At 41.5% G+C, this 12,098-nt stretch overlaps 1 protein-coding gene across 2 annotated transcripts in view; it reads left to right on the plus strand.

The window, feature by feature from the left end:
• The window catches only part of LOC106584955 (tumor necrosis factor receptor superfamily member 10B), a 6,859-nt gene extending 1,543 nt beyond the window's left edge, over positions 1-5,316 (plus strand). The window contains exons 2-10 of one of the 2 annotated variants that reach the window (XM_014170639.2): positions 195-360; positions 558-686; positions 855-966; positions 1,186-1,295; positions 1,546-1,638; positions 1,898-1,938; positions 2,514-2,768; positions 4,131-4,164; positions 4,338-5,316. In XM_014170639.2, coding sequence (XP_014026114.1) covers positions 195-360; positions 558-686; positions 855-966; positions 1,186-1,295; positions 1,546-1,638; positions 1,898-1,938; positions 2,514-2,768; positions 4,131-4,164; positions 4,338-4,630 — 1,233 coding nt within the window. In that variant the 3' untranslated portion in view covers positions 4,631-5,316. The remainder of the gene's footprint in view (positions 1-194; positions 361-557; positions 687-854; positions 967-1,185; positions 1,296-1,545; positions 1,639-1,897; positions 1,939-2,513; positions 2,769-4,130; positions 4,165-4,337) is intronic. The other variant, XM_014170640.2, reaches the window with a different exon arrangement.
• The last annotated feature ends 6,782 nt before the right edge of the window (positions 5,317-12,098 follow it).

The raw sequence follows: 12,098 nt of genomic DNA on the forward strand, positions 1-12,098 counted from the left end.
ACTTTTGACCAGGGCCCTCTAAAGTAGTGCGCTATATGGGGAATAGGGTGCCATTTGCGATTCACACCTATTTTTTACAACGGTAATTTCCTCACCAACTTTGGTTACTTTCCTTAGATGTTATGGGTGTCTCAAGTAAGCTAGGTGAAAACTGGATGACAATGTTTTTCATGTGTGCTTCATCTTTATCTAAGGTTGTCCTCCTAATCTGGGCCCTCAACCCCATGGCGGCAGCTCAGTCTGGCCTTAAATTGACACGGACAGGAGGTAGCGTCAGAAACTCGAAACAGCGGGACATCTCATGCCGGGAAAACCTGGAGCACCCACATGACAACATCTGCTGTTTAAACTGCCTAGCTGGTGAGACAAATAGAGATTTAAGATTGTCTACTGAGACCAGTGTATGCACTTGAAATGGTACACTACTTTGGCCTTGTATTGACCATGGTTATACGACTACAGTAATTCATATTCAGTATCAAGTGTCTGCTGTATGTACAGGTAGGTAAGACACCTGTTTGGTTAACCCAGCAACTGTTGTTTCTCTATGGCCTCAGGTACATATGTCAAAGCGTACTGCACACGTGCCTTGGAGAGGGGAACGTGTGAGACCTGTGAGTTTGACACATACACTGAACATGGCAACGGACTACGACAGTGCTTGAAGTGCACCACGTGTCACTCAGGTAATTCTGTTTAACATGTTAGCCCTTTTCAAATTCAACATGATCCGTTAGAATGAATGACAAATGAAATGGCTGAACTCCAAGGCTCCGATCTATCCCGTGTCTGATTTTTTTTCTTTTTCCTTTGTTGTTGTCTTTAACATTAAACTCTGTATGTTCCTCTCACAGATCAGGTGACTACGAAGGCATGCACCATCACTCAGGACAGAGAGTGCCGGTGTAAACCTGGGTTATTCTGTGCCCCTGACCAAGCCTGTGAGGTGTGCCAAAAGTGCTTAAGGTATGTCCATAGAATATGTGAACATGCACGCTGATGCTCTCAAACTAAATCTAGCCTAACCTCCATTTTTACTTCATTAGATTGTTGTGAAGACGTTATTGCACAGTGGTGAATAGCTTTCTTATACATGGCATTTATTCATCAATAAATACAATCTAATTAAACTGGTTTTAATATGGCTTTTAAAATGATATTTTGTTGAAACCCCCGTTATCTCAGATGTAAAGAGAACGAGGTGAGGCTGAAGAACTGCACCGCCACGTCCAACACGGTGTGTAAGGCCAGACTGCCCACATCCAGCACCATCTCAGGTACAAGACCAGGTCCAGGTACAGCAGACATCACCTTGCTGCATGCTCTGTTGTCTCCTGTTTATTACTATGGATTAGGATTTTACTGTGCGTTAACGCAGTAGGATATTATGAATGTTGCGTATATTTTGGAAAATGACTATTTCTGAATTTCAACGGGCGTTCTGGGATTCAAACAACGACGAAGTGTCAACCCTGCCACTTATTTGGTCAACAGCGGATGGATGGGGTTGTGACATTAAACGTGAATTTCTCTCTATTGAAACAGCGGGTGTTGTTGTGATTGTGGTGGCAGTACTGGGAATCACTGCTGCAATTGCCGCTGTCCATTGGAAGAGGCGAAATTGCTGTAAAAGGAGAGGTAAGTCATTTATATCAAATAAATACCTTTTTGATCTTTCAAAAGTGAAGTCTCAGGATGCCTTCCAAATGGCACCCTATTCCCTGTGGGGCCTGGTCAAAAGTAGTGCACTATACAGGTAGTAGGGTGCCATCCAGAAGCAACAGAGTCTCAAACCTCACTGTCTCAGCAGTGGTGCACTTAAAGCTGTCAACAGAACGTGTCAATATTGTACCTAAAAGTAAAGTGCCCTGTGTGTTTCATACTTCATCTGTTCCAGACTCCCAGAATAATCCCAGTGAGACGCTGAAAATTGAGGTGGTGAGTCAGCCAGTCTCATTCCAAAGTTATTTTCACATTCGCGGTGTCAGACTCAATGGGGCTGATCCCGACTTAGGAATTTGTCATTCCTACACATGCCTTTCCTATGCACTTCTCACTATTTGGTATTCAGACTTGCCTTATTCATTCGTGTAACATGCTCTGCAGGTATGGCTACCTTGCGCACTCTGAATACATCTAATTCAACTGCTGACAAACTCCCACTTGCTGGCCAACAGATTTTCAATCGGGTTTTCAGCCATCCCTTTAAATACGGTGTACCTATCAAATTAGAATTTTGTCGGACAGACTCGAGAGAATACGCATTGAGAGAAATGCGCATGAAAAGGGAATTGCGTTACACTTACGCACGCTTAACTCTGGTCTGAATCTGGGCCAATCAGCACTGCATATTGAGTTAGATGAATTCTGATAAAATTACTCCGATGAGCTGATAGAATTGCACTGTGAAAACAATTGCACTGTGAAACCATTGTGAAAACATGGCAAAGTGCATAAGTGAACAGCAACAAATGGGCCTCATTAGACTGCATATAACTTTTCATATCTTGTAGGATGATCAAAACAACAGGTCGATTGAGCAGAGGCAGAACAACCGGAGTGCTGTGCAGGATGACACACGGCTCCATCCTTTGCTGGAGCTGACCCTGGTGGTGGGCGCCAACACCCCCTCAGCCGATGAGGACAATGGACTGGGCGACAGCCTCCACAACACCACCAACTCCTCCCAGTCCAGTTTGTCCGCACTACCCTCATCCTCCCCGCTTTCCAGCCCTTCGGCCAAGAGGCAGCCTGGCACTGCGGCTACGGTGAGAGCAGCAGCACAGGGCATGCTCATGCGAACCTGCCCCTTGTCTTCCCTCAAGCCCTTTTCTATCCTCATCTTCATTGTTTCTTTAGAACTCCCATCCTATTCTGGGTCTGGTCTTACTTTCTGTTCATCTTTATTTTCTCTGCTCAATATACAGTGCATTCTGAAATATTCAGACCGCTTGACTTTTTCCACATTGTAGCCTTGACTTTTTCCACATTCTAAAATGGATTGCATTTTGGTTTTCCCTCATAGATCTACACACAATACCCCATAATGACAGTGAAAACGGGTATTTAGACATTTTTGCAGATGTATAAAAAGCAATAAAAACAGATGCCTTATTTATATACGTATTCAGGCCCTTTGCTATTGATCATCCTTGATGTTTCTACAACTTGATTGGAGCCCACCTGTGGTAAATTCAATTGATTGGAAAGGCACACACCTGTCTATATAAGGTCCCACAGATCTGGGTAATTGTACCAAAACATTTCTGCAGCATGAAGGTCCCCAAGGACACAGTGGCCTCGATCATTCTTAAATGGAAGAAGTTTTAGAACCACCAAGACTCTTCCTAGAGCTGGCCGCAAGGCTAAACTGAGCTATTGGGGGAGAGGGGCCTTGGTCAGGAAGGTGACCAAGAACCCAATGGTCACTCTGACAGCTCCAGAGTTCCTCTGTGGAGATGGGAGAACCTTCCAGAAGGACAACCATCTCTGCAGCACTCCACCAATCAGGTAGAGAGGCCAGATGGAAGCCACTCCTCAGTAAAAGGCACATGACAGTCCAGGTGGAGTTTGCCAAAAGGCACCTAAAGGACTCTGACCATGAAAAAACAAGATTCTCTGTTCTGATGAAACCAAGATTGAACTCTTTGGTGTGAATGCCAAGCGTCTGAATTCGTTCCGAATGCACTGTACTTATTTACTGTTTGAAAGCCACAGTCTGTCTGATGTGTATACAGCATTAATTCACCCAATTCATAATTACTCTCATGGGTAAATGGACCCCAAACAACCGTGTCCCATTTTGAAGTAGTGCTACTCCCTTTACACCATCCATCTTGATGAAAACTTGCTAGGCACAAGACTTACTAGGCAGTTTTGACACTTGTTTTTGAAGATTTAATTAACCATTGCTAGTGGCCAGGCCCAAGCACATAAATGTGATTTATAGATGCACATGCAGGGTCGAGGAAAGGACGGAGTAAGGCCAGAGACAAGAAGTCCAGAGCTGGTGTTGAGGTCCTTCCCTCCTGCACGACCCTCCAAGAGCCAAACTTCAGAGCTAGTGCAGGGGCCTCATTTAGGAGCCTGACTTATGATTTATGACTGACCATGTTTTATTTTTTTTCTAGGAAGATGTCCTCAGAAAACTTGCTCCTTTGAATGGTGAGCGTATACCCTCTATATTTTATGGATTTAGACTAGTTAACGTACTAATATTATTTAGCCTTGTCTGTGACCCACTCTGCTGTGCTCCATATTTTCGTTGATTTAAGATTATAATACAGTACAGCACGGTGGGTTTTGATGTCGGGGCCTTTTTTTATTTTTTATTTTAGGTGACGAGTCCTTGAAGAAAAGTTTTGAACTTTTTGAAGAGCTGGACGTTTACTACCATAACAGATTCTTCAGGCACATCGGACTCAGTGACAATGCTATAAAAAGCACTGCACACCTTCATCCTGAAGACCGAGTCTATGAACTGTTAAAAGTATGGTTGGAAATGGTGGGCAGGCAAGCCGACATGAATGACCTAATCAAAGCCTTGCTTTATTTGGACCAAAAGTTATCAGCAGAAAATATTATTTATAAAGCCATTGAAAATGGTTATTATGAATATGCAGTAAATTAATATGCAGAAAGTAAAATTGCTTTAGGAAAGTATAAAGACCCCTTCCCTTTTCCCACATTTTGTTACGTTACAGCCTTATTATAAAATGGATTAAATAAAAAATCTTCATCAGTTAACACACAACCCCGTAATGACAAAGCGAAAACAGGTTTTTAGACATTTTTTGCAGATTACTTATTTGCATAAGTATTCAGGCCCTTTGCGATGCGACTTGCAATTGAGCTCAGGTGCATTCTGTTTCCATTGATCACCCTTGAGATGTTTCTACAATTTGTGGTAAATTCAATTGATTAGACATGATTTGGAAAGGCACACACCTGTCTATATAAGGTCCCACAGTTGACGGTGCATGTCAGAGAAAAAATCAAGCCATGAGGTCAAATGAATTGTCCGTTGAGCTCCGAGGCAGGATTTTGTCAAAGCACGGATCTGGGGAAGGGGTACCAAAACATTTCTGAAGTATTGAAGGTCCTCAAGAACACAGTGGCCTCCATCATTCTTAAATGGAAGAAGTTTGGGACCACCAAGACTCTTCCTAGAGCTGGCCGCCTAGCCAAACTGAGCAATAGGGGGAGAAGGGCCTTGATCAGGGAGGTAACCAAGAACCCGATGGTCACTCTGACAGAGTTCCTCTGTGGAGATGGGAGAACTTTCCATAAGGACAACCATTCTGCAGCACTCCACCAATCAGGCCTTTATGGTAGTGGCCAGGTGGAAGCCACTCTTCAGTAAAACTCCTGCTTGGAGTTTGCCAAAAGGTATCTAAAGGACTCTGACCATGAGAAACAAGATTTTCTGGTCTGATTAAACCAAGATTGAACTATTTGTCCTAAATGCCAAGCGTCACGTCTAGAGGAAACCTGGCACCATCTCTATGGGGAAAACATGGTGGTGGCGTCATCATTCTGTGGGGATGTTTTTCAGCGGAAGGGACTGGGAGACTAGTCAGGATCGAGGGGAAAGATGAACGGAGCAAAGTACAGAGAGATCCTTAATGAAAAGCTGCTCCAGAAGTGATATATATATATTTTTTTTTATACATTTGCAACAAGCTCTAAAAGTACTTTCTGAATGCACCATGTCCCTGCTTCTAGGGAGTTCTGGGGAAAATACCCAAAATTCAGACAGTAGGAGTCATAACTGAGCCGTATGTGTGATTAGTTAAATGATCTCCGGTACTTGCTGCGACAGGCCTATTGTCTTGCTGTTGAATCATTCCCTCTGCAGTTTCGCACAGCGAACTGATAAGTTATGCACATGCTAGCGACTGTAGAGCTCCTGGGTGTTGAGTAAACACTGTCAACTGTAGGAGAAGGGAAGAATATACACTGGATGTAGTCTACTCTGCTGTAGTGGTCAGGACATCATGAAATGCATGGACCATCCTGAATGTATTTTAAACACCAGGGGTGCATCCCAAATGTCACCGTATTCCCTTTATAGTGCACTACTTTTGACCTGGGCTCTAGTCACAAGTAATGCACTATATATAAATATGGTGCCATTTGGGACGCACCACCAGTGGTGTGTGTCTTTTATGATTCAGCATAGAATGTATAACAGTTGTATTTATTTTTACATTTAAAGGACTGGTAAATGTGTATTTGCCTATAAGGTTGTTTTCTTATGTCGGTCCTGTAGAGCCAGATCTATTGATGCTGAATATTCTGTACAAACTATAGACTTTGTTTTGTCATGAAATAATGCTGCCTTGGCTTCCACCATAGTACTGTCTTCATGCACTGATAATAATGCCAAGGTCCAGTTGCTCCTTAAGGAAATAATGTATGTTGAGCGATGTCCATCAAACTAAATAAAGCAACAATGTTTCAGTGTAAGTGTTAGATGGCACTGGCATTTTGAAAATGATTAATGTTGCACAGATCTCATGTGTTCAGAGCAGATAACTCCACCTAGTGGAAACTATGGAAATTATTTTGTCTTCTGCTGTTTTAATGATGAGCTTATATCCTCAGCCTTTAGTCCTCTACGCTGTATTTTGTGATGTCCTCTGTAGTATTTATCATGGCCTTTTTTCAACTGATGAAATGAGTTAAGCTACTCTCCCAAGACTTTGTTCATTATTTCAAATACAATTGTCTCTGCATTATGTTCTTGTCATATCTCCTCTGAAGTTTTAAAGATCTTGTCAGTATATCCTTGAGTTGGAGCCAAAGTGCAGTTGCCAATGGCAGTGTCCCTTTTAATTTATAATTTCACATTATTTATGTAGATGTTCTTTACAATGCATTTTCTTTTTTTAAGAACAATACAACAAGTTGGATATTAATGCATCAGTTTTGAAATAAAGGTTTTATATATTTTGTGCTCTTTTCTAAATGTCTCTAACTAGAACCAGATATTGCTAAAATGTTGCCCAAGAATCAATCACATGTCACAAAGAGTAAGCTTAGTGACATCTTAGAGATATAACATTGATTGTTATTTGGTTGACATGTTCTATGATGTCATAATTGTGTGTTGTCCGAAATGTCATTCTGTTTCAATATATTGTTAGAAGCAAGACCAGGAGGTAGAGAGGAAGGGTCTCTGCTGCACCTGCACTCGGTATCAGGATGGCAAAGAACGCTGGGGCATTTGACCTCAACAGCTGCACCGTCAGGCAGCTCATGCAGCAGACTGGCATTTCCTTGGGCAATGCCAGGAGTCTAGTGTGCTTCAGGCTCCACCAACGAAGGTGGGCTCACAGTATAGAGGCTGAGAGGAAAGCCTTGGCAAGGCCATCCCGGAAAGGAAACAGAAATAGGCGTGAAGTGGCTTCTCAGAACAGTACAGCAGGTGGCAGTGGCACACAGCTCCCTACCCATGTGTCTGTAGCTACAGGGACTGACCCTATCCATGGGTCTGTAGCTACAGGGACTGACCCTATCCATGGGTCTGTAGCTACAGGGACTGACCCTATCCATGGGTCTGTAGCTACAGGGACTGACCCTATCCATGGGTCTGTAGCTACAGGGACTGACCCTATCCATCTGTCTGTACCTATAGAAACTGAGCAGGAGGAGAGCACATCACAGCTAATCATGATGCTGGGGAACTGGGACAAGCAAGCCAAACCGCATCTCCAGAGTCCTACACATAGAGAAAACATCAAGGGTGATGATGAGACACTGGACTTTAAAAACATGGATCTCATCAAACAGAGACAATTGTCTACTGGGAGAGACGGTGTCATCCTAGTCAGCACCCGAACGCCCAGTGGAAGAGTACTTGAGGACAAGGGCACAGGATCCATGCGTGAGGGACACGCTGCAGTATGCACTGCTCCCCGACGCAGTGCTCGTCTGAGACTGAAGAGACTTACACTCTCGCAGAACTCAAAGCTGGTTGAAACAGAGAGAATCATGATGTCCCTTCATCAGCGTTCAAAACCTCTCAATCACGGTAAAGCAACTCGATTCCAATTACCCATCTTGAAGCCTACAGATTCTGCCCTCCAGAGCAGGGGTGAGTGTGCCTGTAATTTAACTGAAGAGTCTCTACGTGGCTTGGACTCGGACAAGAGGCAAAGTAGGGCCTGTGATGCACTTGACAAGCAACACTGTAGGAAACATGGACGGTGCTCAGCATCTCCCTGCTTGGCAGATGACGCAGAGTCTTCTGGAAATACAAGGCTTGTAAAAGGATTGGTCGACAACACACAACCGAGGAAGAAGAGGAGAAGCAGCAGAAACAAGTTCAGGAAAAAAAGTGAAAAGGAGGAAATGGAAGAGGAATCTCTCGACTTTTGTGTCATTCAATGATTTTGTGACATTCTTGATTTTGAAAATGATTGTTATAAAATGTTATTTGGAAGCAAGTGGACTGAGACTCATCTTTGGACCGTTTATTCAAGTTGACTTTATTAATGTAGCACACAATTGCTTGTACAGCAAGATACAGTATATTATATATATCTTTTTTTACAGTAGAATGAAAAGTTGATTTGTGTTGGGCTACAATTTGCTATTACACTTGCTAATTACTGTAGTTAACCTAACATTTAGTAAATTATCCCAAAAATATATAGTAAACATAACAGTATCTACTAGCCTAGTCATTTTTTAAGTATTAGTAGTATCTGTAAATCTGTAACCTTCATTACTTACAAGTGATGCATTTCGAAAAAGGTTATCAATTCAACCACTGTAGGTATTAGTAAATCAGTTATTAAGAAGTACATTTTCAAGATGGAGATTTAGTTCTGCTCCTCTTCATTCTCACACCACAGCATCTTGAGGACAACGTTACACCAAGCCCTCTGCAAATCCCAAATCCATCCACAAGCAGTCTGTATGTAATTGATGTTCAAAAGGGACTACATCCAGCATATTTAGATGTTTATCTTGCTCTTTGAAAAAGTTGCCAAATGTGTCTGTTTTTGATTTTAGAAGAAGGGATGGATCAACTTCAAATTCTTGATGATGTGTTTGCATTTTATACTTTCTCCATCATGAACAGTCTGCCAAAGATCTGCCATGATAAATAAGCCATCTGCAAACATACTGTACATGGACAATGATACTTTAGGTCCCTCACTCATCTGTTGGAGTGACATTTCCTTGTGGAGTTTAGGCCCATACTCTTCATGAGTTTCACTTTTGCAGTTCCTAGATTCTTATAAGAGGGCGAACCATTTCTAGGACCATGGTATTTGAGAGTTTTCCTATTAACATATACAGACGCACGATAACATACACACTATACACACGTACACATGGATTTTGTGCTGTAGATACAGTTGAAGTCAGAAGTTTACATACACTTAGGTTGGAGTCATTAAAACTCGTTTTTCAACCACTCCACAAATGTATTGTTAACAAACTATAGTTTTGGCAAGTCGGTTAGGACATCTACCTTCTGCATGACTCAAGTAATTTTTCCAACAATTGTTTACAGATAGATTATTTCACTTACAATTCACTGTATCACAATTCCAGTGGGTCAGAAGTTTACATACACTAAGTTGACTGCGCCTTTAAACAGCTTGGAAAATCCCAGAAAACTATGTCATGGCTTTAGAAGCTTCTGATAGGCTAATTGACATCATTATTTCAAGGCCTACCTTCAAACGTTTGACCCAAGGAAAACACTTTAAAGGCAATGCTACCAAATACTAATTTAGTGTATGTAAACTTCTGACCCACTGGTTATGTGATGAAAGAAATAAAAGCTGAAATAAATCATTCTCTCTACTATTATTCTGACATTTCACATTCTTAAAATAAAGTGGTGATCCTAACTGGCCTAAGACAGGGAATTTTTACTAGGATTAAATGTCAGGAATTGTGAAAAACTGAGTTTAAATGTATTTGGCTAAGGTGTATGTAAACTTCAGACTTTAACTGTGTGTGGTAGTAGAGTAGGGGCCTGAGGGCACACACTTAATATGTTGTGAAATCTGTTGTGAATGTATTGTAATGTTTTTAAAAATGTAAAACTGCCTTAATTTTGCTGGACCCCAGGAAGAGTAGATGCTGCCTTGGCCGCAGCTAATGGGGATCCATAATAAATACAAATACAAATAGTGCTGCGTTAGACTCTTAAGACAGTCTATCTCAGGCTGATCGACACATGGATGAGCTGAACTTTGCTTGGAATCCCCAGCTTGCCTCATTTTCACACCAAAATAATACAAGGGTCTGTTCTTCTCATCTCCCTCAATTTTAAGTGATTCAATTGTGGTATAATTAGTATTTTTTTCCTCATGCATTTTAGCTTTCATCTGTTCTGAACTTGACTTGGAATCATCAGCTTGTCTAATCTTCCCATTGAAATGTTATTTTCATCTTCCTCACTGTTAAAAGTGTTATTCTTCTCACGTATGTTACTAATGAGCAGTAATGGTCTGTGACTATAATTAGGTTTAGTTATTTCTTCTTCATGTATTACATCTTCCACCTATTGGTTTCTATCTTTATCCTTATGTGAATTACCAATTTGATCTGTATTCTCTGGTAAAATACTCATTGGTTTATCATTGTCTTCGAATGGCTTTTCATTTTTCTGGTTAAGCCATCTCCAGATGGCTTAACCAGTAATTTATTTGCTGCTGAATCAGTAATAGCATTTCCAGGAATTTTGAGAGGAGAAGAATCTGTTGTTTCTACCTTCTTGCCTTTGTGCTGTTGTCTGTGCCCAATAATGTTGGTACCGTATTTTGTGCTGTTACCATGTTGTTGTCATGTGATGTTGCTACCATGCTGTGTTGTCATGTGTTGCTGCCATGCTATGTTGTTGTCTTAGGTCTCTCTTTATGTAGTGTTTTGGTGTCTCTCTTGTCGTGATGTGTGTTTTGTTCTATATTTTTAATCCCAGCCCCCGTGCCCGCAGGAGGCCTTTTGCCTTTTGGAAGGCCGTCATTGTAAATAAGTATTTGTTCTTAACTTACTTGCGTGCCTAGTTAAATAAAAGTTCAATCAAATAAAAAAATGGAACACAGTATTCGGTGTGAGCAGAAATTCTCACTGAACATATCTTTAAACCTGCAGCTGTACAATGAATTAATCCCAAACAAGGATGCAGCTGAGATGAATCTAAATCTGTCGGTTCAATGTGATCCTTTTCATCCTCAGACAGTAGAACATCTCCCTTTGAGGGATTTGTTAACTTTGTATTCCAGCCAGGATACTCTACTTCTGAAACCTTGATTTTCTTTTGTTATCCTCATCCTCCTTTTCTCTGATTTCATTTTCTACTAATATTGCTGCACCAGTACTGGTTTCACCCATCTTAGTGACAAGGGGTTCTGTTTTGCTCTCTTTGTCAAAATGTTCATATCCCCACCCTCTTCTGTGTACGCCGTGTCCTTCTCAGATGTTATACTTTGAATGTACCCGTCTCCTGCATTGTACATGGTTTCTCTTCCATTAACATCTTCCTGTGACTCTTTAGGTATAGTGAGAAAAAAAAATGTTTCTTCACCTGTTCCATTATCCTCAAGATTGGATTCACTAGACATTCTAATTGCCTTTTCAGTTGTAGAAATAATTACTGGAAAGATTTTCTCTTGATGTCTTATTCTTTCTACTTCATTACCTTCTGATGTTGAAGCAGTGGGAGTGACTTGTTCTATATATGTAGATTGGTTGTTGGACTCTCAATTGGAGGCAGGTGGTTCTAGTTGCCTCTGATTGGGAGTCCTATTAACAGGTGTGTGTTTTCCTTTGGGGTTGTGGGTAGTTGTTTTTGCACTGCGTTTTGTGTGCGTCTGCAAAACTGCTCCTGTCGTCGTGAGTATTGTTTCCCCTGTGGATGCTTTACTTGTGTTTATTAAAGAAATATGAGTATCCACATTCCCGCTGCGCCTTGGTCCATTCCTGACGACAGACCTTACACTCTGATATTGGTGTACTTGTTTCATCCCAGTCAGTGGCCAGTGGCATTTTCTATACTCTCCATCTGAAAATGTCCAGTTGTTTCTCTAAGAATTTGGGCATCAGATTTGACAGAAGCAGTTTGAGCTTCA

Source organism: Salmo salar, chromosome ssa24 (assembly GCF_905237065.1).
Source record: "Salmo salar chromosome ssa24, Ssal_v3.1, whole genome shotgun sequence".
Lineage (NCBI taxonomy): Eukaryota > Metazoa > Chordata > Actinopteri > Salmoniformes > Salmonidae > Salmo > Salmo salar.